General features: G+C 39.4%; 1 protein-coding gene across 9 annotated transcripts in view; it reads right to left on the bottom strand.

Annotated features, from left to right (window-relative positions):
* The window catches only part of sgip1a (SH3GL interacting endocytic adaptor 1a), a 64,399-nt gene extending 51,110 nt beyond the window's left edge, over positions 1–13,289 (bottom strand). For 8 of the 9 annotated variants that reach the window (XM_075485771.1, XM_075485780.1, XM_075485777.1 and 5 more), the window contains exon 1: positions 12,298–12,380. In XM_075485771.1, the coding sequence (XP_075341886.1) occupies positions 12,298–12,307 (10 nt within the window). In that variant the 5' untranslated portion in view covers positions 12,308–12,380. Of the gene's footprint in view, positions 1–12,297; positions 12,381–13,137 lie in introns of those variants that run through there. The other variant, XM_075485772.1, reaches the window with a different exon arrangement.
* Between the last annotated feature and the right edge of the window lie 11,210 nt (positions 13,290–24,499).

Genomic DNA, 24,499 nt, shown 5'->3' with positions numbered 1-24,499 from the left:
AAAAAAATAAATAAATAAATAAATAAATAGCACAAAAATGGAAGATGATTACAATTTCAAGGGTAAAAAATCTTTATGAAACTACATTTGACTTGAAGAGCTTTTGACATGCCTAAGCTTTCCAGGACGAACTGTCACAGTGTTTATGTTTTCCACTTTCAGCGATGGCACTTTTGTACTTAGCTTTTAGTTGATACCAACTGCATGGGGAATGAATCATTTTGCTAATAAATGTGTGTACCATTCAAAGAAAGCAAATTCAAGAATGTGTCATAAAGTTGCAGGACACTGCTATGTACAAATTAATTGTTACTCTATTCAATAATACCCGTAACAATTAAAAACACAATCTACACATCGCTATGAAAGAACTTTTACACTCCATCCTGAACTCTTTCTCTCTCCAACCCCCAAACCTTTCAATTCCTCTGTCATCACTACATCTTTCCACCCACCCAGTATCAATGTAAACACTGTTAATCTCTTCCTGTGGCCGTGTCTCTGCGTCACTGTGCCCATGTATACTCAGCTGATTGAAAGTGACATCTGTTTGCACTGCTATGACTTGTAACCACACAGTACAAGTACACAAGAAGCACTTTATCCAGACAAACCCACAGAGATGGCACTGAGGGTATTCCTCACACATACAGATGAAAGCAAAAAGTTATTTCTAATAAATCTAATGCTGATGCAAAAATTGAAGAAGAAAGGGAAAACTGAAGCCTAAAAGGAAACGTCAAGAAATGTATGTAAGCAGTTCTTGTTGTATGTCACTTCATTATACGGTTCTTTAATACCAATATCACTCTGACGGATGGTAAATCAAACGGGTCAACACTGTTAAATTAGTCCCGCTAAAATATCCCAAATACATTGGAGGTTTCAAGGCATTTTATAACAATTAAGGAGCACAGACTTATTTAAAAAACAAGGAGGAAACAAGTCTTCTGAAATGTAGAGTAGGGTTGTAAAAAAAAAAAAAAAAAAAGAAAAAGGAAAAATATCAATACTCTGATAATAATCAATACTAACTATTCCTATCGAATTAGGTGTACACTGGCTGCAGTAACAATGCTAACAGGCCATCTCTTTGTCTAGTTGTCGACACAACTTCCCAGCGCCACTGCAGACTGACAGCCACACAGTGCTCCCCTCACTATCAGCTGAACATCACTGAGTTCACCGGTCAGAGCTACCTGCTGTTGCACCATAAAAGTAACTTAATGTTTTAAATGTACAAAGAGCTCTAGACTACTACGAGTCAGATGCATTTTGAGACCATTATCGAGATGCACTAGTGCGATTTGGAAATAAACACCTCTTTTTTTTTTTTAGTATTTTATGAAACACCCGGAGTGAGCAGGAATCTGTGTGTGTGCATACTTCTGTCCTGTGTGAGCGAAAGCCTGTTTCACTGTCATAAAAACAAGGGTGGGGACAATTAAACTGGGTTACCATTCCTGGGCTACTTCATCATGTATACTAAGCAACTGCTTGTCACCCTCGGTTTGCTTGGACCTTAAAACTAAGGTGTATTTCCAAAAGGAAATGTGCATTTAGACACAAAAGTCCCAAATTAATGATGTGGCTATGATGAGGTAAAAATAGAGCAAAGAAGGAAACGCTGCTTATTTCATGTACCACTATTGCTGTGGCCCAACACTTGAGGGGATTACTATATTGCAGACTCTACCATAAACTCGTGTAAAGAAGCAGAAGCAGATGCACTGAACCAGAATATCCTGACTGATAAAAGTTTTACTTATGTAAAGTGAGTTTAGTCTACAGAAATGCCAAACTGATGTTTTAGCTTAAGAAAAGGATTGATATTAAAGAATTGATTTAATTATTTTTTTTGCCTAATTTAGGTTTTCTTATAAAGCAATTTTTTAATTTTTCCTTTGTATCGGCATCAAGTTGGAAATTCTAGTATCGTGGCAATCTTAATGCAGACCTGAAATGGTTTGACAAATGAGAGCATAATTATCAGCTCCTTCAGAGGGAAAAGCTTACTGATCAGCCAAAATATGAAAACTACAAACAGTTTAAGAGATTAAAGGCTTGTTTACATTTGTATGAAGGCATCCATCTGCATTGCTGTCTGCAGCCACAGACGGGTATGTATTCAATGGAGATGGAGAGATGTGCAGTCCTCCAACAAGTTAAAAGCACAGAGGCTTCAGATATAGCGCATACGTTGATCAAATGCTGACTGGCTGAAAATTAGCTCGTGCTGGGAGGAGCCAACAAACACTAATTTCATGAAAAACTGGGCGAAGAGCCAAAAGCCATAATAGCAAAGAAGCACAGGTGAAAAAACACAGACAACAGCTGCACTGGGAAATTCATTCCACAAAAAAGCAGTCCTTTGTCCACTTTGACCTCTGTGTTTTCCACACCAGACTAAAGCTAAATGACCAACAACTGCATCAACAAAACCAAGAGCAGCACGCAGCTCAAAATGTTTCACTTATTTTAGAAACTGTCCCCCAGTGGCATCAAAACACTGTAATATGTAGACATGCGTTTGTGAAGCTACAACAGAGAGCCTGCGGTATTTTGTTCCGGCCCAAACACTGATCAACTTCTTACAATCCAAAGTTCTGGGGGAGAAAACCTGCATCTCAAAATTCACATGGACGTTACTTTGATACATGCAACGTTCCTAAACGTTTTCGCAGACCAGTCACATCCCCCAATATGGCAACGGCACTCCCCTAAGCAGCCCCCCTGAGGTGTTCATCCGGCCTCCAAACTCCCCAGATACCAATCTGGGATCTTATCCCATCTCTGGGAAGCAAGCCCAATCCACAAAGAACCCATCCCAAAACCTCCAGGGCCCAAATGATTCATCACCAACATCCTGGTACCAGATACTCAAGTACAACATCAGAATTTCTTTATCCACATCCTGACTGGTAATGAGCATCTACACAATGTTAGACAGGCATCTTTCTGTTGTAGAACGTCAGCATTCCTTTAATTCCACATTGCAGTTTATGTAACTTTCTTGGCTGTTGAAAGGTATACAGAGAAAATCATGAACTGAGACGACATAAGGTGATTAGGTACTCTCATCAGTGAATGAGCATGAGTAATCATTTAATGACAGTGTGCACCTATGTTTATCTCAAACATGAGAAGAAGATCATGCTAATTAATTCCCCCTAACTGCAACATAATTTCGTGTTGTTTATTAATTAAGTAAAGTAAAGTGATTGAGCCAAACACTAAGAGTCAGCTTGGGAGATGAATACATTATGTAGAGAAGCACATCAATATTAAATTGCCAAATAAAGCCAACTTCCCAGAGGCCTTTTCTGGTATGCCTGTTTAGTCCTTTAATAATATGAAAGATGGAAGAGGAACAGAAAAGAGAACCATTGCATTTCAGGGCAAGACATGGAACAAAAATGAGATAATCAGAAAGTAAGGGAGAGGACAATGGAAATGGCAGGAGTGAAAACTTAATGCACAGTTTATCAACTTGCATGATGTGAAGAAACGTCTGAATTTCATCCATGACTTAGTTGTTTGGAGCGATGGAGTCATGACAGAAAATATAAGCAGCCATTTTGAAACATGCTGGGAATAAAGTGACAGAACAAAAGTGTTGATGAAAATATTAAAAAATAATAATAATTGAATCGAACTGAATTGCTCAAGTCAGGATATTGGCTTTACTTTCATTTTTAAATCAACTTCCCCCCAGATCAGATGAGAAATGCCTCTTACTTAATACAAAAAGGAAGTGACTCAACAAAATGCTGGCCTTTCGTGATGATCGTGTCGCCCTCTCTGCCTCTCCATCTTTTCCTCTCCCGCAGGGCTCAGACACACATTGCTGCTCATCATGTCTCTTGCACTGTCACATTCTTACCTGGACAGTTTGAAAGTGCTCTGTCTTTGTCTCTTACTCCACCAGTCTTCAGTTTGTCAAGCTGTTACTTCCTGTAGATGCAGACAAACATAGGATGCTGGATCCATTGGCATGTTTTGCCCACCTTGAGATATAAATAAATGTATATTTGATATGCTAAATGTTATTTTTCGTAGTATACAGCTGACCCCAACTCGGAGTAAAGTTACTATTGTGCCGTACCTCATTAAAGAGACAAACGAACCACACAAACAGCACTATTCACCAAACACTCTCCTAACAAATCTATCCTTGACTCTCCTTGTCATTCCCTTCTCATTAACCATAGAAACACAAGCGCATCCAAAGTGCTATCACTGGGATGACATGAGAGCAACCGCGGCAGCTACACCACTTGACTGTTTTTCTTGATAAAAACTAAAGCCACCGATTCAAGATTAAATTAAAACCATAGACTTGTGAAAACAAATCAGCAACTGTTCTGACAGCAACCCAACAGGAGGGCCCTGTATCTGTATGGCTGAAGCTAATTTCTGTTTATTTTTGTTTTGCCGTGTGCAACATCTTTGTCTACATAAAGCATTTTGGCACTAATGGGAAGATAATGAGCAACAAATGCATGGAAAGCATCACTTGTTCATGGAAAATTACTGGCTGAATTTTGCATAGAGCTGATATCTTTGAGGCATTGTCCTGTCAAATGCACAAATTCCTTCGCCAAGTCAAAACATTTATTTTTTTATCTAATGAGCTCTCTGACCAAGACATTTTTCAAGCCGAATCGGATGCATCATTCAAGGAAACTGTTTAATTATGCTCCAAGAGAACTCCATCTTCCTCCAGCTGCTACTGGATTACTCAAACATGTCTGTTTATGTGGCTCTGCATCTCGGGCATCATTACGTAAGTGTGTCTGTGTGTTAGCATGTATGTGTGTGCCTCTCTGTTTGTGTATGCGGGTGTGTCTGCACGGAAAAACAAGATAGAATTCGGGCAGCATGTGAGGTTGTTGTACCCATGGATAAATAAGGTGTTAATGAGAGCATGAAAGATTAATTCTGACTGCTTTGCTTCACCCTTTCCTCTCCTAAATCACTACTCCTGCTCGTCTTTGTTGTGGGATAGTTCATTTGAGATGCTGACAAACTTAGTGCCAAGCTCAAAGACCATGGTTCCATTCAAATGTTAAATACTCAACAGTAAACTTTTCTCTGTGCATGCCACCTTTAGTGAGGACGACACACACACATGACCCGGCTACACGTCTACTTACTTTTGTATTCCATACAGCATTGTCTAATGTTGTGTTAGCATCTATGCACACACTTGTGTGATAATTAGGGAAAGCTAGTGACTCATACAAACACATAAGTACTCGCGTCAGAGCCAGCCTATAAGCTTCCCATCCTTTGAATGCATTTCAATTCTAGACACAATGGGCCTCATGCAACAACCGTTCGTACGCACAGATTTGTTCTTAAATCGTCCGTACGAGTGATATAAGAGAATTTGCGCATTCACCAATCTTTTCGTATTTTACGTTTTCTTTGAGGTACGAACAGAATTTACGAGTGATCCAGACCTGTCGTAGGAGTTTCGTAAAATAGTCCGCTGTTATTCCAATCAAGTTTGCTTGACTAATGGATTGTATATTTAATTACTTTGAAGAAAACATAAATAAATATATACATTATACCCAACAATGATGCTGACATTATTCTGTTTTACTTAAAATATGCACTAATCGAAGGTTAATTTGAATCTGTATATAACGGGAAGCGTAACCAGCGGCTGACTTGAGCGTGTGGAGACAGACGAATGGCTGAGATCGCGATTTAGATTGCCAAGGACTGTGCTGCTACAAATATGCAGCTTAATTGCTAGAGCCACAACTCCAGAGAGAAACACGCCGATCAAACCCAATTCCACCACACGTCCATCTTTGGATTTTTGGCTACTGGAACCTTTCAGAGGGAGACTGGAGACAGATCGGGGGTGTCCCAGTCCTCTGTGAGTCGTGCGCTCCCCTTGGTCATCAAAGCTCTCATCAGTTTATCACCCATGGTACATCAGATTCCCATACACCGCTGTCCAACAAGTGCAAATTAAGAGGGACTTTCATGCCGTGGCTGGACTGCCAATCATAATTGGAGCACGAGACACATATACGCATCAAAACACCCGTGCTGTTGTGGAGCGCACTGATGAAGGCCAGGTGGGTGTGTCTCGATACAGCGGGGGGCAAAATAGCCCAGAGAAGGCATGCCAGATTTGCGCAATATTGCCATGAACGAGGGTCTCCCACTACCTGAACAGACCAGAAGGTGTGGTGCCAGAAGACCCTCATGGACCCCCCATCAAAGTGCCATCATGATGAGGCAACAACTGATTGCACGGCTTTAGTTGCAGTCATCGAGCGCCTGCCCATGGCGAGACGTTTTTTTTAAGCCATTTTCATATCAAACCATTTATTTTTTTATTTCGCTGACATGGTATTAACAGCACTCGTAATTGCTTCCCATTTCTTCACTTTAGCAGGTCCCGTCCACTGCTTACACTGCTAAAAATTACAGATTTTCCTTTTTGGATCTCTGAAAGCAGAACTTTAATCTCAGAGCCCGTATTCTCAGCACTTCCTGGCACAGGAGAGAGGAAGCACAGCCTTATATGGTATCATTTAGGGCGTGCAGTATGCAAATCTACTATCCTCGTGCACGTGAACTTAAGATACGCACAGGTGTGATTCATCATTTATGCAGGTCGTTTACACACTTTTCCCGAAGTTAAGAGCGCTTGTTGAATCTGACGTGGCGTGTTCGTACGAGACCTTCGTACGAAAAAAGTAAGAGAAATTTAGAATAAAAATACGAAAATGTTCTTGCATGAGGCCCAATGTCTTGCACTGATTTGTGCTCACAACCGAGCTACTGGCAGGTGTATTCACAGGAAAAGACTGAACTTGATTTGTTTTACCAACAGGCCTGATACAGCTGCAGTCAATGTTTCTGTCTCTGTGGTTTTAAGTCTGTGTGGGCTTGAATACACAAAAGTCCCATGAATCACAAAAGAAGTACAACAGAAAAATCTCACGAGTTTTTGGAAAAAGATTTTTTGTAACACAGCCAATTGATGAACAATGGCCTATTTTCCCCCTCATCATTTCTTCTATGCAACTATGTATACAGTATGTATCTGCTAATTGACAAAAATCTTAAGGAAAGGTCTGTTTTGTACTGTCATACCATTAATTCTAGGCTACAGAGAGCGGTTTTGAATGAATCAACCATGCGTTTGGGCCAATGAAAAGACATTTGATTACTTATTTGGGGTCTGAAATCAGGGCAGAGTTTGCCTGGCTCTCACGCAGACCCTTCGTGCTTCGTGCATCTTCGTTACACTTCGTGAGCTCGCACGAGGGTCTGGGTGCGCCGTGTTGAGCCCGAAGTCTTCGGTTACCCCATAAACGGGCCCGCCTCTATGCCTAGATCCAATCACAATCGTGGGGCGGGGTGTTAACAGGTATGACGTAGCATCCGGCGCGACAACGAACACAGTCAAACACAGTACGACAACAACAATGGCGGCACGGATGCAAGAGCATGGACTCAGCTTCGATTCGGCGGTTTCGACGGTGTTATCTAAACTACCACATATCAATTCTTTAAAAGAGGAGCATTTACCGCCATTGCCGGACGATTAGCTGCTGCTAGCTCCTGCTTTGCTCGCTGCTGTTGTGTTTTGTTTATTTTCCACCACAGACCGAGAGACTGGTCGCGCTCCAACGCGTCACGTCCGCTTTCGATATGATTGGTCGAAGTAGTACGTGACACACACATTAAATTCTCCAATCAGGTTCGAGAGGTTTTTGAATACAACCCCCGCCTACTCACAGCAGAGAACAGCTAGGCAACCGACAAAATTCCAGATGGATGAGAAACATCCATCTGCGTGAGAACCAGGTTAGGGCAGAGTATTAAAAAATATAATTCAAGAGAACACATATGCCATCAACAATAATTTGACCACAATAAAAGAGATTTGCTGCACTTCTTACCACCAGCCTTTATGTTTTTGCACCCCTGTCAGCACATCAAATATGCATTTATTCAGAAATAACTAAACATGTGCACAATGAGGCCCCTCTTGAGGATAGTATCAGAGTATGAGACAGACAAGAGTCAAGAGAGTTCAATCTTACAAGATGAAAGAGCAAAAAAGTTGACTTGCTGACATGCTGATGCTGACAAAACGGATCCTGTCTTACCATTAAAGACAGGACAATCGATTTACTTAATAGTGAGATAGTAGTTTTGGACAGTGAAAGTATCATCATTTTCTGGCATTGTTGACAGCTGTTGCACATTCCAATGGGAGGCTGTTACCAGAAACCAGTTTACATGCAATGGACTCCATTTTTGAAAGCTATTGTATGATTTTTGGGTGCTATGCAACAGACACATTTACACAATGATCCCCAAATAAAAACCGTTGACACTAAATGTTCTGAACAACACAGTAAATGGGGAGTCATTTTGTAAATTTTTTTAAGTGACTCTATATGGTAAAAAACTAATTTCCTTTATGCAACTCAGGGTGTTGAAAATCAAAATAGTAATAAATGACTCCAGCCTCAGCCTCTTGACATTTCTGTCCATACGATTTATCTTCAAATGATCTGCATATGAAAATGTTGTATCATAGGGGCCTCATATCATTTCTATGACCCTGTTGTCACATGACAAGATCAGTTATTGTTAAAACAAAGTCCAAGTACTGGTATTAGATACATACACGACAAACGCTGCTTCATCCACATGCAGCAGATAACTCAATAAATCAAATGAAAGAGATATTCATGCTGAGATCGTTTCGAGAAGCTGAGTTAGCAGATCCGCCTCAACAGGCTTGTATGTCATGAGCTGACTGACAAGTGTGTTCAAAACTCAAGTAAATCTTTGGTTGTATCATGGCAAAATCAATATGATCATATACTTATGATTTACGACTTGAGAATCTCCCAACTTAGCAACATTTATAAAAAAAAAGCTAAAAAAAATTAAGTTATCATTTCAAGCAAAATCGGCTAACAGACAGTTAAAGTCCACCATATGGCCCTCTGCTCTGCAACATCCCAGTTAAGGATTTATCCAAGTTTCAGCCAGGCAAGCTCTGTGAGTTTAATTCCTTCAGCCAGTAACTGAGATTAACAAGACTACACTTCTAAAGCCAAGCAAGTGGCCATACCGTTTCTTAGAATCCACAAAATATCTATTTTAGTCAACAAGGTTCTGAGATCATACTGAATACATACTGACTTTTCTATTGTTTGAGCCTTATCAGTGTTGAGACTACAGTTTTAGCCACAGGAAATGCCATAGGGTCATTAGAATTTAAAAGGCATTTCCACTCAAAACATAAATGTGACCATCAAACTTCATAACAATCTTGAAATGGGATATGGAGATAAACAAGAGGGAGTGTACAAAGTGAAAAGTGTTTTGGTTCTTGGGGGCATGTGAAAATGTCAGTATTGTCCATTTATTAAATTTGGATTTTGTTTTTGTATCTAGGAAATGATTTTCATATTACCTTAAGTGGAAAGGTTGCACTGTCGCAAAGATCAATTGAATTCAAATGTAACTTGAAATATACAACAAGCCAGAAGCAAGTTAAACAGAGGGACAGATTTAAAGATTGATCAGCTAACCACCAGCTTCATCCAGCAGTATCAAGTACAGACGAATACAGACAAATATCCAGGATTTGCCATCTCAAAAGCCATCAGTACAGCACCATATGCTCTGCTCCACAATCATCATAGCTAAAGTACTCTCACACACAAAACAAAGGAAATTCAGAAAAGATCAATAAAGTCACTGGACATGATATTAAACTCGTGAAAATCCTAACGGTAAGATAGTGCTGGTCAACATACTGCTTTGATTGCAAATAAGAGAAGGCCTAAATTGTAAAACTGAAATATTTTCTTTGTCTTAAACAATTGTGTTAGCAGCTAGAAGTCACAGCAGAACTTTTTCTTCCAGTCAAGCAGACTTGACTAACAATAGCAGTATCTCATATTGACAAAATAAGACTTCAGTCATGTCGTTGAGTGTTAAAAAGTCTGCAGTATTCCAGCACTTGAGACACAACCAAGCAATGAAATGGCATCTCTCATCAAAATCCAACATAATTTAAAAAGCAGCTGACTTAACATCTATTAAAGATGAGACAGCATTAGGTGCCTCCCTTTCTAACATGGAGCTCCATATTAAAAGACAAAATAAGTGTTGGCAGGATATTTTGATACAGTGCCAATTTGTGTGAATGGGCACTGTATCAAAATATCCTGCTGAAAAGCTAAAGTTACTAAGATGCTGGGAACAATCAACTCATATCCAGCAGCCAACAATTGGTTGAGCTATCATTTCCAGGTTATTTGTTATTGTTAACCAGGTGCTTTACATCATCCCCATCTTTTCTCTACATTTTGTCTTCAGTGAAAGGGTTGGTAGTCACCACTATGAGCACAAGCCAAGTTTCTCACCTCACTGACTCAGAATTACAATGAAGTAACCATCCCACATTTTCTACCCTATGTGTCAGGAAAGGACAGTCATGTTAGCCATGGCACTGAGCTTTAAAAAGCAGAGCTAACAAGGATTAACATCCAATTTTAACACCTGACTGTAATCCTGCTCCCACAGTCCATGCTAAGCCTGTAGTAGCCATGCGAATGGAAGGGAAGTGGTTGGAAAACAGTCTGATTTTGTTTTTGCATCCACCCCCTCCACCCCACAACTGTTACCTAACAACTTGGGTCTTGACAAATGCAGTCACTGACAAGACAGCAGACTTGCAGGGGAAGAGGAGCAAGACATTAGCTCAATATTTTTTTCACTCTGAAGTTTAAAGTTGGAGAGTTCTTTGATCTGTCAAACTGAACTTTTTGAGCTCCTCTGCTATTGTGATTTTGTGTTATAGCTCAACACTGAACAGAAAATGATAAACATTGGAAACAGTAAAAGCTATGTATACAACACAAAAAACTACAACAGTTTTTCTACCTTCAAAGCACAAACTCTATCACTATAACCAATTACCAAAGAAAAACACTGGATTAGTCATCTTTTTGAGACCCCAACTACTAGATATTGTGCTGTTGCTGAGCCTTTATATCGACATAGACTTAATAGGTTTGTTAGATTCTAATATAATGTGTGTGTGTGTTGGATAAACTCAAAAAAAAAAAAAAATCTAATCAAATCCAATTGAGCCGTTTAAAGTTTACACCAGTAAATATCAGAAAATCTAAACTATAGGAAGCCCACTGAAATTCTAAATATGGGAATATCTGTCAACCTACCACACATGCATAAACTAAATGCTAGTAAGGTGTTTCCTTGAGCACAGCACAGCACTGTTTTTTTTTTTTTTAGTTATTGCATCAGAATAAACATACAGAAACATACCCGAGATCCTAGAAGATTAATTCCTAAACAAATGGTCGGCGACAATTACCATTTTTTTCCCCTTATAAGCTCTGTATGATTATCATTTTTCTTTATTTGTAGCTTCAAATTGTTTCCCATGAAATCTTACATAATCAAGGTTGATTGTTTCATGATCAAGTTTAGGTTGTTTTGGTGATATGAACAACAACTAGGGAGCAAATACTGAATGTTTTAACAATATAAAAGATGGAAAATAAAAAGATACATTGAACAGATGGATTGAGGGCTTCATGTGCCAGATGCAGAGCCGTAGGGATTCATCCCTATATCACCGGCCTACCTCTGATGATGTCATCAATTAAAGGGACATGATACTAAAACAATCATCAGTTATAATATAGAAATAAATTCCAACAGAGATGGCTGTTTTCAACAACGTCTTGATGGAAATGAACACAAAGTAGACCCGCAATTTTCATGAGAACGCTGACTTCAACATCAGTGTAGAGCGAGCACTTAGCAGAGTCATACAGCACGGCGAGGGTGAGCATGCATTTCAGCGCACATCATACAAAGAGAATTTATACAAGTGAGCCAGCTGGGCACATAAGCCCTCCTGCACAATAAATCCAAATAATCCTTTACGATGGGACGAAGGAAAAGGGGGTGGAGGGGTACTCAGACATACGCACACACTCACAAAGGTACACGCTTCAATTAGCCTCGCCATTGTGCCTCTGTGGTAGACATTCAGTGGCTTTGCCCTTTCCTAAAAATAACATGCAAGTCACTGAAATGCATGCACTCAAAATAGCGCGGCGCCTTATGACATTTGAATATCCCAAACACTGACAGTTGCCAACAGATGAGGCACTGTCGGACAAGGACGTGAAAAAGGATTACCCTAAATTACAACACAAAAAGGGGACAGCATCACAAAAATAATTAAATAAATCTTACCTTCCATCATGGTTGCAGATTTGCATTCCTCAATCTCCAAAGAGCCTGAAATGAAAGCAGGAGGTGTGAGGAGGGGGAAAGAGAAGAAGTCCCCGGTTATAGATTTACAGTAGAATTGATGGGCAGCAGGGCAGCAGAGCAGCTGTGCGCTTGTGGCTAACGCCCTGGCTAACTGTGAGCCTCCAACACCCCCAGACGTCGCCTGTCAACTAGCCCAGAAGGAAGAGAGGGAGAAAACAAGAGGAGAGAGGAGGGGTAGAGGCCAGCCTAGCTGTCGATCAGAGCTCAGGCTTAAGCCATGGATGCTGCTGCTGCTACTGCTGCTGCTGCGGCTCTAACCTACACACAGCCGAGGATGCTGAGAGGTGGGGAAAAAGCCTGAAGGAAAAAAAAAAAGAGGCAGAGTAGGGAGAGGGCAGGGAGGGAGGCGGGGAGACTAGAGGGAGGCAGGGAGGAAGGATTTTGTGTGTGTGTGCGTGTGCGTGGGTGTGTGTGTGTGTGTGTGTGTGTGTGTGTGTGTGTGTGCGTGCGTGTATGCGTGTTTGCAGGGGGATGGCAGTGTTGAGGAGAGATGGAGGCAGTATGCTGAGGTCACAGATGACCTCAGCCAATCCCTGCAGCTCTTTGTGGAGTCACATGGCTTACAGCTTGAATCTCCTGACACTATGTCCAAAAGGACGCTACAGTAGTAACTGTTAGAATACACTAAATATACATTCATGTTTACACATGCAAAGAGAGGCAGTGAAAAAAAGCCAACAGATATGTAGAGAATAAACACAGAAGATGTGGTAAACACACACACACACACACACACACACGCTCCTCCCTTCACCCTACCTTATGTCAATGCAGTGAGCCGAGTCTGCCAAGTGGGGAATGAAATAAATCATGTGGTCACAGAGACAATAATGTGCAAATGTGTGTCAAGTGACATCCTATGCTGAAAACACATGCACTAAACACTGTGTAAAATATCAGCCTGCAGTGTCCTGTACGGTGAGCGTTTCTGTAGTAGCTGCTTGTGTGTGCGCCTGTCTCTGTGTCCCGCCCTCCATGGAATATCTGTGTGGTTTCACACTGCCCTCTATTTCTCTCCCTTCCCCCGGTTCCCTCCCACCTCACCCTCTCTATGACAGTCTGTTTCACTCAGCAGCCTTTTTTCTGTCTCTGTGCTTACCCGCTGCACTGGGACGCGGATCGATCAGAGTGACGTCAAGGCAACGCAGGCTACAGCTGCAACCAACAAGCAGGAGGGGCTGACAACAGACCAGCCTCCGGAAAGAGGCGTGTGCTTGTGTTTATGCAGATTCATTTTCTTTGAGAGCGCACGTATTTTTCAGTTCAGTTAAAAAAAAACAAAGTACACATGAAAAATAAATATCTGGACACTTATTTTAGTGTAAGTACTGCTGGTATGATCCATTTTGGTAGCCGTAGTGTTAGTGATAAGTTCAAGTTCAATTTTTCAAACATGTAGGCCTATGTCATACAATACAAACAAATCTAAAATAAGCTTCCTTTACCTAAAAAATTGGCAGTATTTTTGAATAGGAAGTGTTATGAGAGTATATACGCTAGTTTTACGGTCAGCCAAACATGATCATAACTGTAAAGAAATATACAACTCAACTCGACTTGTAAATTAAGCCACATACACAGTATATAGTTGAACGAAATGTTATTGTTATGATCTCCAGACGGTGCAATTTGTATAAAGTGACGAGATGGATAAATATAAACAGTATAAATATAGATAATAATAATAATAATAATAATAATAAAGTGAGTGACATAAGGAGCATTAAAGAAAAATATGACAAAAACTAAAATAAAGAAAAATAAGAATGATAGCAAAAATCATTGAAATAATGATGTTAATAATCGACTAACACTACAAATGTGTAAAGTGTTGACTCACATAGATGATGAGATATCCAACCTACTTTGTGTTTATGCAGAATCTCACCGGCCATAGCAACAGATTTCCTCCAGAAGGAACTAAAATGACCCGTTTTTCTAACAAGCAACATGTACACCTTGATCATCCCAAGTCATGCTTAAGCCCATATGAAACTGACTCCTCCACCATAAATCGCTCTCCTGCTCTCACATAAATAACTTGTACTGTTCTTATTATACTTCTGCTAATTTTCCCTTTTTTCATGTTTTCAAAGATTTCTCTTTTCAGGCTCCCACCATGTTGCTCATTTTATAACATGCCTCTTTCCTTCTTTCATATCTATGCCTTTCCTTACCCAGCTTTGTATTAACAGATGCCCCGCAGAGGCAATCCACCCTGAAATCTTGCCCAAGCTCGAACTACCATCCTCCTGATTTTGCCTTCTCCCTCCCCAGTGTCTTCTTTACAACCTCATCCTCAGTTTTTTCAGTCTACATTTCTGTCCATCTCCCATTTTCTCCTTGATTCGTTCACAAATCTTTCCTCTGCTCACTTCACTTTGCTGTGAGACAAAGTACATCTTCTCCTGCACTACCATCTAGTGTTCATTCAAAATAACATGAGAAATTGTTTGAAATGTGGCTGGTTGTTTCAAGAATCAAATGCTCACAAAAATAATTAAGTAGTATAGTAGATAATGAGTCCAATAGTATATCAAAATTAAACCAAAAGACTTTTATACCCGTCTGTCTTCTACTGCTATGGAAACACTGCAATAAAGCAGCCCAACAAAAAGTTATGGCTGTAGTTTTTGTGCATCTCAGTATTTCATGTGTTGCATGTCATGTGCCATTATCATGAAGCAGATGATTAAAACATACAAAATACATATAAAAATAGTGTAAAATATTTTTCTTGTCACTTAGGTGATAGCGAACATCTATGTACTATAAGTGTTCCAACTTTAAAGAAACAATGACATCTAATATTCAGTTGATTACATTGAGATGAAAGTAAAGTGGCAGACTTGCAAACTAATTGACAGACCGAAATCTGGAAGTGTTATGGAGTGAAATGTAACAAAAACAAAGATTAAGTATAGAAAAGCAATTGATAATGCTGCAGTAGAAAAATTAATAGTGTGCTTTATTGGCAGGGAACATTTGAATGAACTCTGCCTTCACTCCACCGTTCAGATTTCCAACCAATGAAATTACTACATATATTTGTTTTCTGGACATAATGTTTCTATTTCCCTGCTGAAAAGTAACAACACCCTTTACATTGCACACACAGCCACATTGTACACACAGACATCCACAAACTATGGCAATAACATATCTGTCAGGTCGGTGAAGAAAGTGAATAAAACACACCCGAGCTTAAATGTAAGTCATGTTTACTAGAACAGAATGTGCTGCTGTAAAACAAAAGGTGCTTTCCTACTGTACCTGCAACGATACGGAACCAGCCAGTGCATAGCTCCTCAGCCATTTACAGCTCTCTTCTTGGACCCTCTGCACCCCAATCAGATGTAGGAATGAGAAGAGAGAAGAAGAAATGAAGGACAAAACAATTCACAAGAATAAAAAAAAAAAAAAAAAAAGGAGAGAAGAGAATGAGCGGTTATCAATGACTGAGAACTAACTAGAAGACTTAGCTCACAGGACACGGATGTATGCTGCAGCCTGTAGAGGCAACAAAAAAAAAAAAGCCAAAAACTGCAAGTGCATCGGCAAAGGCATACACAACCTGCCTGTAGAGAATAGTAATGTGGGACACTAGGCTTAGACTCCAGATTTCAGGCACTGAAGGTCAACACTGCTTATAATGCAGTAAAGGGCTGTGAATCCCTTTAGCAATCATGCACAAAATCTGTGGTATTCGCAGAAGAACATCTTCCCTAGTTTTTTCATGATTTAGTTTTTGCACACGTACAAATGTACACGTGTATGAGCAAATGTGAACATGCAACCAAGCAAAGTAAAGCTAGAAGTCAAAATTAACACGATATAAAATCAGAGTTTTAAAGCATATGACTAAATGATCAAATAAGAACTTGTAGAGGAATTTATGAAAAAAGTAAACTAGTGGACATTAGCCTTTTGTATACGTTTGAAACAAACCAGGGACTTAGCAGAACTGATGCAAGTTTTGTGGCGACAATCTTTCACCTTTTGATTTAAAATTGGAACGAGTCACATGTAAGACGCCATGATCTAAAGTTAAAAGGCTAACCATTGAGTTATACATATATATATATATATATATATATATATATATATATATATATATATATATATATATATATATATATATATGTGAAGTCTTTTTCACCCTCAAGCTTGACGTCTTCTCTTTGTAAAGCACTTGATACATCTGCACATAGCTGAAAGATGTGCAGGAAAAAAAGGCGCATTCATAATGACACTACACAAATGCAGCATGGCAGTTACTGGTTAACAGGCACAAAATGGATCATTTTAATTCAACAAGGCAAAAGAACATACACATGCAACTGGCGCCATCTGCTGTCCTCTCAAGCACAGTGCTTTATTCTCCATCAGATGACTCAAACCCTCATCCACTTTTGTACTTTTCACACAACACAAAGAGAGGAGCAGTTTAAGAGCAAAAACAAAAATAGAATTATACACTGGAATCATGCTTCTTCTGTTTGATGATGAAGATAAGACTCTGCTCCAGTTATTCTGTCAGTTTGAGCTGAAACTCCAGTGTGTGTATTACTACGTTTACCTGCCGGTTTAGGAATATTTAAGCACTTTAACCAATGCAGTAGGCAAGAATCTCCCAATTCGAGTAGCTCAGAGCAAAAGCCAGTGAGTGCAATATCAACTGCTCATACTGATATTCTTTGGGTAACTTCTCTGGAGGTTCATTCCTCTTGTCTCTAAACTACAAATAAAAATCTTTTTTCTAAAGAAAGATGTTTCTGTTTATTCTTTTATTTGAAATAATGTTTGAGAAACTAGCCAGGAAGTCATACTTTTTCAAATTATTCATTACTTTCTTCAAAGAGGTTTTCCGGAATGGCAAAACATGAGCTATGTTCCTTTTTGAGAAAATACAAAAAATAAATCAATAAACTGGAAGTAATAACAGTAGGTAAAGCAATAAGAATATTGAAAAAGACTATTTCCCCTTAGATTATTACTTTATCCTACATGTAATTCTACATGCTCACCTTTATCTAAGTAAACAAAATACTTTTCCCACCACAAAAATTTAAAACCATATGTTCAGAACAGTTTTTCCAATTACAAATGACATACTTTTGCAAGTCATATGTGCTCAGTTGTCAGTTTTGGATATCTATAACTACATTCTTGCTAAAAGAACAATCTGGTTTTCAGTATTCCAGCTACGTGTGTATAGATACAAACAGCCATGTATGCTCACATTCACACCTAACCAGCAAACTCCTGAAAGTATAGAGTGGCATTACAGATGGATGACAATAATTTAGTATTATACTATGAGCTTGATATCTGCAGTGACAGCGATGACATTTCATACCATTGTCACATTCGAGCACAGTGCTGTACATTCCCGGGTCCTTATCACAGTGAGACACTCTCCTGAGAGCAGAGCTGTTTCTGTGGAACTCAGACAGACTGCATTTACAACTCAGATATAGACTATGGGCAAGAATGCTCTCATTTCTAGAATATTTCATTTTTCTCACAAATGGCAGGAGCTTTAGCATGTTTACTTAAAACACAGAAGATACAAAAGAAACACTGAATTATTTTGATCCCTACCCAACCCTATTCCTTTGCTCCATCTCTCCCACAATCTACTTTGTATCCCTCTCTGCTCACCTCCATCCACCAATAAACATCCTCCACCAACCCTTCCCCTGACCTACTTTGTCTCCACCTTTGCTCATGCGTTTTGCCTGTAGAGTGCAGTGTTGCTCTTGTCTAACTCTTTTTCAGAAACAAAGTTCTGCATCTCTTTGCAGGTCTAAAACCCACAAGACAAGTGCAAATGGGTCAACACTTGCACTGCATGAATACAGTCACACAAGGAAAGTTGCATTTAGCAGAGCATCACTCTCTTAATATGGAAAGTATGAAACTATAGGGAGCTGAGGATGAGGTATGGATATACCATTTCAGGTCCCTCAATTCATGAACATTCATCAAATGTGTTCCAGTTCCATCCTCAGTTTCCGCATAAAACCAAACCACCTTGCACATGATGTGCTTGTCCTTTTGCATTAGGATAAGCTGTCAGTCAAATATAAAAATAAAATACATAGCAGGTACTATAACAACAATCATTCAGTAAATTTAAATACAGAAGATATCCTTTAAAAATGTTTGAATATGAATTCCTCTTTTGGTAAATTGTAATTTAAGGTTTTCTGGAGGCAGGATGAAATTGTCTGAATAAATTAATTTGGGCTTATATGAGGTTGGACATTTGTACCTGGTGAGAGTTTAATGGCTCAATGATTGATCCTTAAAATAATTAAAAGTCATCTGCACATGGCCCTTCAGGCAGATATGCGATTAAAGGCCAAGTTAGCAATAATGGCAATAATTAACATTTACTCAAGCTTCTTTTTCATTCTTTTTTATGTTTAACTTTTATATTTTTGAAAGATTTAATTTACAGATATTGTACTGTTCACATTCTGCATATAACACAACCACTTTCTACCTACTGTACCTGGAGTACACCTGAGGTAAGTCAATTGTCAACACAGAGAAGGACTTTAACGGATACAATGCCAGTCAGTTAATGTCATCTCTATACTGGGATTTCCCTGAGCTCATGTAGCAACTGTCACATCTCAAGTCCCCAGATCTCTCGCAATTTCCTGAACACTGCTGAAGAAACATCCCTGCTAACCTCCACCCCGCTCTGTCTCCCCACAGCCAAAGTGCCCTGATGAGGGACGATGATTAGGCAGCAGTCATTAAATGTACACAGGCAAACACTCACCCGCCGATTAGGCAGCAGTGAGAGCAGTCGAACCATAACAACATTCCATTCAGAGGCAGTGGAAGGCATGTAGGGCGATAAGGCGTGGCAATGGCAGGGTGCCATATTGTGTGTCTACGTGCCATTCAGCCACACACAATGTTTTCTGTCTGTCAGTAGGGTCAGACAGACACACTTCTCTATCATTACCCCACTTGAAGCCCCGTCTAGGAGGGGAGGCGCACACACAAGCACGCACACTTACACATCAAGCAGCAAGGCTTTCTGTGTAATTAGCATCCTCTTCCTGATTACCTGATGATGCTGAGGAGGCTAACTGCCAACTCATATGTAACCCTGTCTTGTTTGATCTGATGAGCTAAGGGGTCCTATTTCATTTAAGTTTAAAGTTCCTATTGGGAGAGTTGGGAGTTAGCTCTTTCTTCGGCAGACACTGAACATTTTTAGGAGCTAGGCTCATGGATCAAACAGTGTTCAGCTGATCGGCTTGTTAATAAGTCTATGTGTTATCCCTTATTCAACAGTGACAATGGTCGATTCAGGACTAAATGAAAAACCAATGGAGATTTAGACCATAAAGTTGAATTTTAGACTTCCCATGACCTTCCTTTCCTGAAGTTCCAGTATGAAAACAAACACGGTTAGGTCAAGCTTCGTCAATTCTCCAACCCAAAACCCCTTCCAGAGTCGGCCTTCTTTTACACGCCCCCAGTGAAACCCCAGTTCTCCCCTGTAGCCTCCAAGCAGGGGATGGAAAAGATGAGCTCATCTTCGAGATACTGCACCGGTCTGCTCTGTGGTTGTGCTAATGTCAACACTAGTCCAGTATGTCCCTCTTACTCACACCAATTACCATTTCCACACAGGGCCAAGTCCTAAATAAACACAGACTAAACTTGTTATACAATCAGCCTATATCTATAAACAGTGGGGCAGTTTAAATTAGGCCACTCCCGAGAGCACTGTACTTTGCTTGGACAGGCTGGCTAGCATGACAGAATGGAGCCGGATGAACTCACTGCAGGGAGTTTCAAAAAAGTATCTTAAAGGCAACTGATATAGAACAGACATGAGTTCTGTATTCACAAATAGCATATTTGCGTAATTCAAATGGAAAACAATTAATATTAAACTAACATCAATTAGATATGGAAGGTTCTGGTAAGTTTAAATGGTGGTCTGTCCTCATTAAGAAGACATTGAGCTAAATTATCTCTTTGTCTAAAGTTAAAGTGAGAAAATTAAATCATATAAAGCTGTCTCAGACAATACAACCAAGAAAAACCCAAAGTCTTTAGCTGAATTACAGTTGTAAAAAAGAAAAAACTTATCTTAGCCTTATTGGCTCACTAGCTTGGCTGGACACCCACATAAATGTTGCTAATATAGGTTATGTGTGTGCGTGTGTGTGTGTAGACACTGTTACGTGCTGATAGGAGCCAGCCAAGGCCTCCCAATGACGCATTTAACAGGACCCATAACTCATGAGATATCTTAAAATAGGAGTATAGATTAAAAAGGCAAAAAATGGATCTGACGGCCCTTTGGAGTAGCTGGAGCAGAATGAACCTGCCTACTGACTTACGATAGTATGACATCAGGCGGACTCAAGGACAAGATGCAGAAAGAGTACACTCAAAAACTGGCAAGTGATCATGGTGGTGCTCCTCTACTCCCACTCTTAACTTACCAAACCGACAAAGCAAAAAAAATTGGAAAAAAATAAAAAATAATAATAATAATAATTTCCTGAGTCATGGCAGAGAAATAAAGATTATCAGCACCACTGGGGGAGTCTCCTACTTTAAATTAAGAGAGATGGGATTTGTATTTATGTAATAGAAGAGAGTGGCAGGGTAATTCTGGAAGTATATGATTATTATTTTAGGAAATTGAAACTCTGCACTTCCTGCAATCACCATGAGCACTGGCAGACACATGCATACAAAGGCACTTCTACCTTGAAGGTACAGCATGCCTTGCTCTGTCTTACTCATCTCTGGGTTGTTTCACAGGAACTCTTGAGTGTCAAATAATGAGGCATACGCTCTGCTCTTTTCCTCACAGAAAACCCCAGCTCACCCACGCACACAGTGCTCACCCAAACCCCTCAGCAACACTTCCGGTGAATTTTCAGCCTTAAAAGGACCAGAACTGATGATGTTCACAAACAAACAAATACTAGGCATACTGTGCTTCTAATTCTCCCACTGACTATTACCATCAAAAACACCTACCTCAAAGTGGAAACTAAAATTCTTCTCAGCAAGCTACTATTTTACAGTAAACTAAACTTTTAAAATGAACCTCCAAGAGATACGTCTGAATGACTGACACTCTGGAAAGTCTTTCCTCATTTACACTAAAGCACAAGTAATTCCCCATGAAAAACTACACCAAGGGAAGCACACATGACTCACCCCTTCTCCGGAAGCAGTAACAACACTTTCAGTATTTATGCACGTCAGCAGGGGAGACATTCTTATTTGCTTAAACCTTCAGAAATCTGGAAGAAAACTATCACACTCAATGACTCGCTAAGGCGCTCACAAACACACACACTGTTACAATTTACTTTACCAGTACACCTCTTTTCTAGTGATAGTCATAATCTACTGGGGACTATGAAAATCAAAGACTTACTGATATGTTGTACAACTATACAATTTGGGCTTCAGAGTGATCATACATGTTAAATGTACTGTAAATGTGGAATATTTACATCATGACACTGCACTGCTAGGCTCTGCAAAGCTCACACAATCTTTTAAAATTATTTTGTCGCCTTACTGCAGTGAACTATAGGGGCTGAGTCTTGTCTTTACAGACCGAAACCAAAATCCATTGAATGATAGGGCTGCTTTTGGGGGGTTTCACTGAACAACACAGGAAACAGGGATCAGAAACTTTCCCAGGCTGAATTCCCAGGCAGGGTACACCCCAAACTGAAACCTCATTCTTCATGTTCAAGCTTGGAAATCCTGTCACTCTCCCACAGCTCTAACATACCACTAACCTCTATTTAAACTCTACTTAAACATTCTCACATGCAGTTGGTCTCTTGGATATATTACAGACTCGGAGCTACAGCGGATAACTGCCCTGAAGATTTTTTTTCAAGACATACTTTACATGTCTTAATTTTTCTGACAAACATTAATATACTTTGTTTGATGTTTGAAGCTTTGTCAAATTTTCACCAAGAGAGTCAGCGTTCATATTTGAGATCAAATCACATGTACTTTAGAGTCCTACCGTTTATGAGCCATCGGGCAGAAAACACGTGCTAAATGAGAGTGCATGAATGAGGCTGTGGAAGTGGAATCAGGTTGGAAGTGCTGGATTGGAGGGCCATAACTCAAGTGTACCTCCATGTGAGCCATCACATGAAGCAACACCTGTTTGGTTGAAATGACAAAATGAAAGACTGCACGCTCAAATTGTTTGCACATTGACTGGACAGAAATACCATCTGCTGATGCTGATGGCGTCTAGTTCCTAATAGTTTGATTCAGTCATTTCAAGAAATAAGCACCACTAATTAATCATGAAATTATCAATGTCCAAACAAATGTTAAATATCTTTCAGTTGAGCCAAATCTCACAAAAAAAGGGAGCTTGGCTAATCGACTTGAACAAATCGACACCAGTACATTGCTGAAAGAACATAATTACTAACGCAGCAGGACCACTCATGTCCCCCTGTTGTATCTGGACTCCAGCCCTATATTGTGTTTTGAATTGCAACACTGATTATTTATCATTAACTAGCTGCTAACTGTTTACATTGTGTACTAAGTACTGTCTAATTGTGCTTTTTCAAGACTATTGGTATCTAATGTAATGTAATGACCAGACCAGGTCAATCCGGGAGCAGTTTTTTACAGCCGAAGGGACTCTCTTCACTTTAACAAAACCCAGAAGAGTAGTTCATTGCTTCTATTTGCACAGTAAATATGTATATACAAAACATACTTTACGTATCTACAAGAGCAATCGCTTTTGTAATTTTCGGTCATCAGAAAAGTTTTAATCCCAGTTCAAATTTGCACATTTGCATACTTGATTTGAAAGCTAGTCCTAGCTAATCAATTGGATTTTGGCTCCTAAAAAACAAACAAACAAAAAAACTACCACTGGCTAAGCGCAAACAACCCACAGAGTCAACTTAATCTGTAGGAATAAAATCCAAATATTAGTATTCAAGTACTTCAACATGTAACCAAAACACCAAACTGACTCTGGCTTGACACTTTGGATGTGATAATAAAATACAGCCGACACAGCCTGAATTTGCCCACATTCTAAATGTAAACGATGTTAACTCACAACTTTAACCTGTGAGTTCAGATCAAGTGACAGCAGTCTTGGGTGCAACTGAGATTTGAAAAATTTAAAATTATGATTTCTGCTATTAGAAATAATAGATCCAATTTATTTTCAGGAAGTATGACGTTCTGCACAATCTCAATAGTTATGAGAACAATAACTTGAATCTTAAAATACACAGGCCAGCCCTGTGGCAGGAAGATAATCTTTTACAGTAAATGACCACATAGAGCAGGAGTCCCACTTTCTATTTAAATGTTTACAGCTTCCCATGTCTTAACTCCTCTATATAGTAGCCTCTTGCAGTCTACTACCTTGCCAAATAAAGTCATTGGTATACCTTATTTATCCTATCATCTATGAAATTTTTATGCAGTAACTGGGATGCTTTTGTGTCTGCAGAAAGCCTTACTGCAATACAGAACTGTAGTGTGAATCACAATACCGGGTTGTGCCTTTTTGTCAAGTAATCAGGATTCTACCATCTGCAACACATTATGCTATATTATTAGATCCAGCTAGCTTATTTTTGGAGCTGTTATGATTAAGCTCCCTAATATACAAGTTTGCATTATTTTAAGACAGCTGGGCTGCAAAATTTTAAATTGAAACGCAAGCTAGTAAAAGTTCTCAATTTAAATTACGTTCACTTAGCGATTTTTAAGATTTGCACTCATGTTTACGTTTTAAAGAAACCTTGAAGAAACGTTAACAAGAAGTAGTTGTAAAGCAGGAAATTTTTGGGAGATTATTTTAATACTTACGTTTGTTTGTAAGTTAACCCTTGTAAACTCGTCCTCTATATTCTTTCTTCTTTAGTCTTTTACACCAAGGTGCAGACGTTCAACGAGTTTTTTTTCCGGCAAGTCGATCCAATATGGCCACCGGAAGTGACACATCTCCTGGTTCGCTGTCACCAATTATTTTGTATTATTCTTAAATAAGTCAAAATCCTATAATGATAATAATCATATTCTGTTTTTATAAGAAAAATAA

This window comes from Odontesthes bonariensis, chromosome 15 (genome assembly GCF_027942865.1).
Source record: "Odontesthes bonariensis isolate fOdoBon6 chromosome 15, fOdoBon6.hap1, whole genome shotgun sequence".
Taxonomy (NCBI): domain Eukaryota; kingdom Metazoa; phylum Chordata; class Actinopteri; order Atheriniformes; family Atherinopsidae; genus Odontesthes; species Odontesthes bonariensis.
This window is presented reverse-complemented; position numbering and strand designations above follow the sequence as displayed.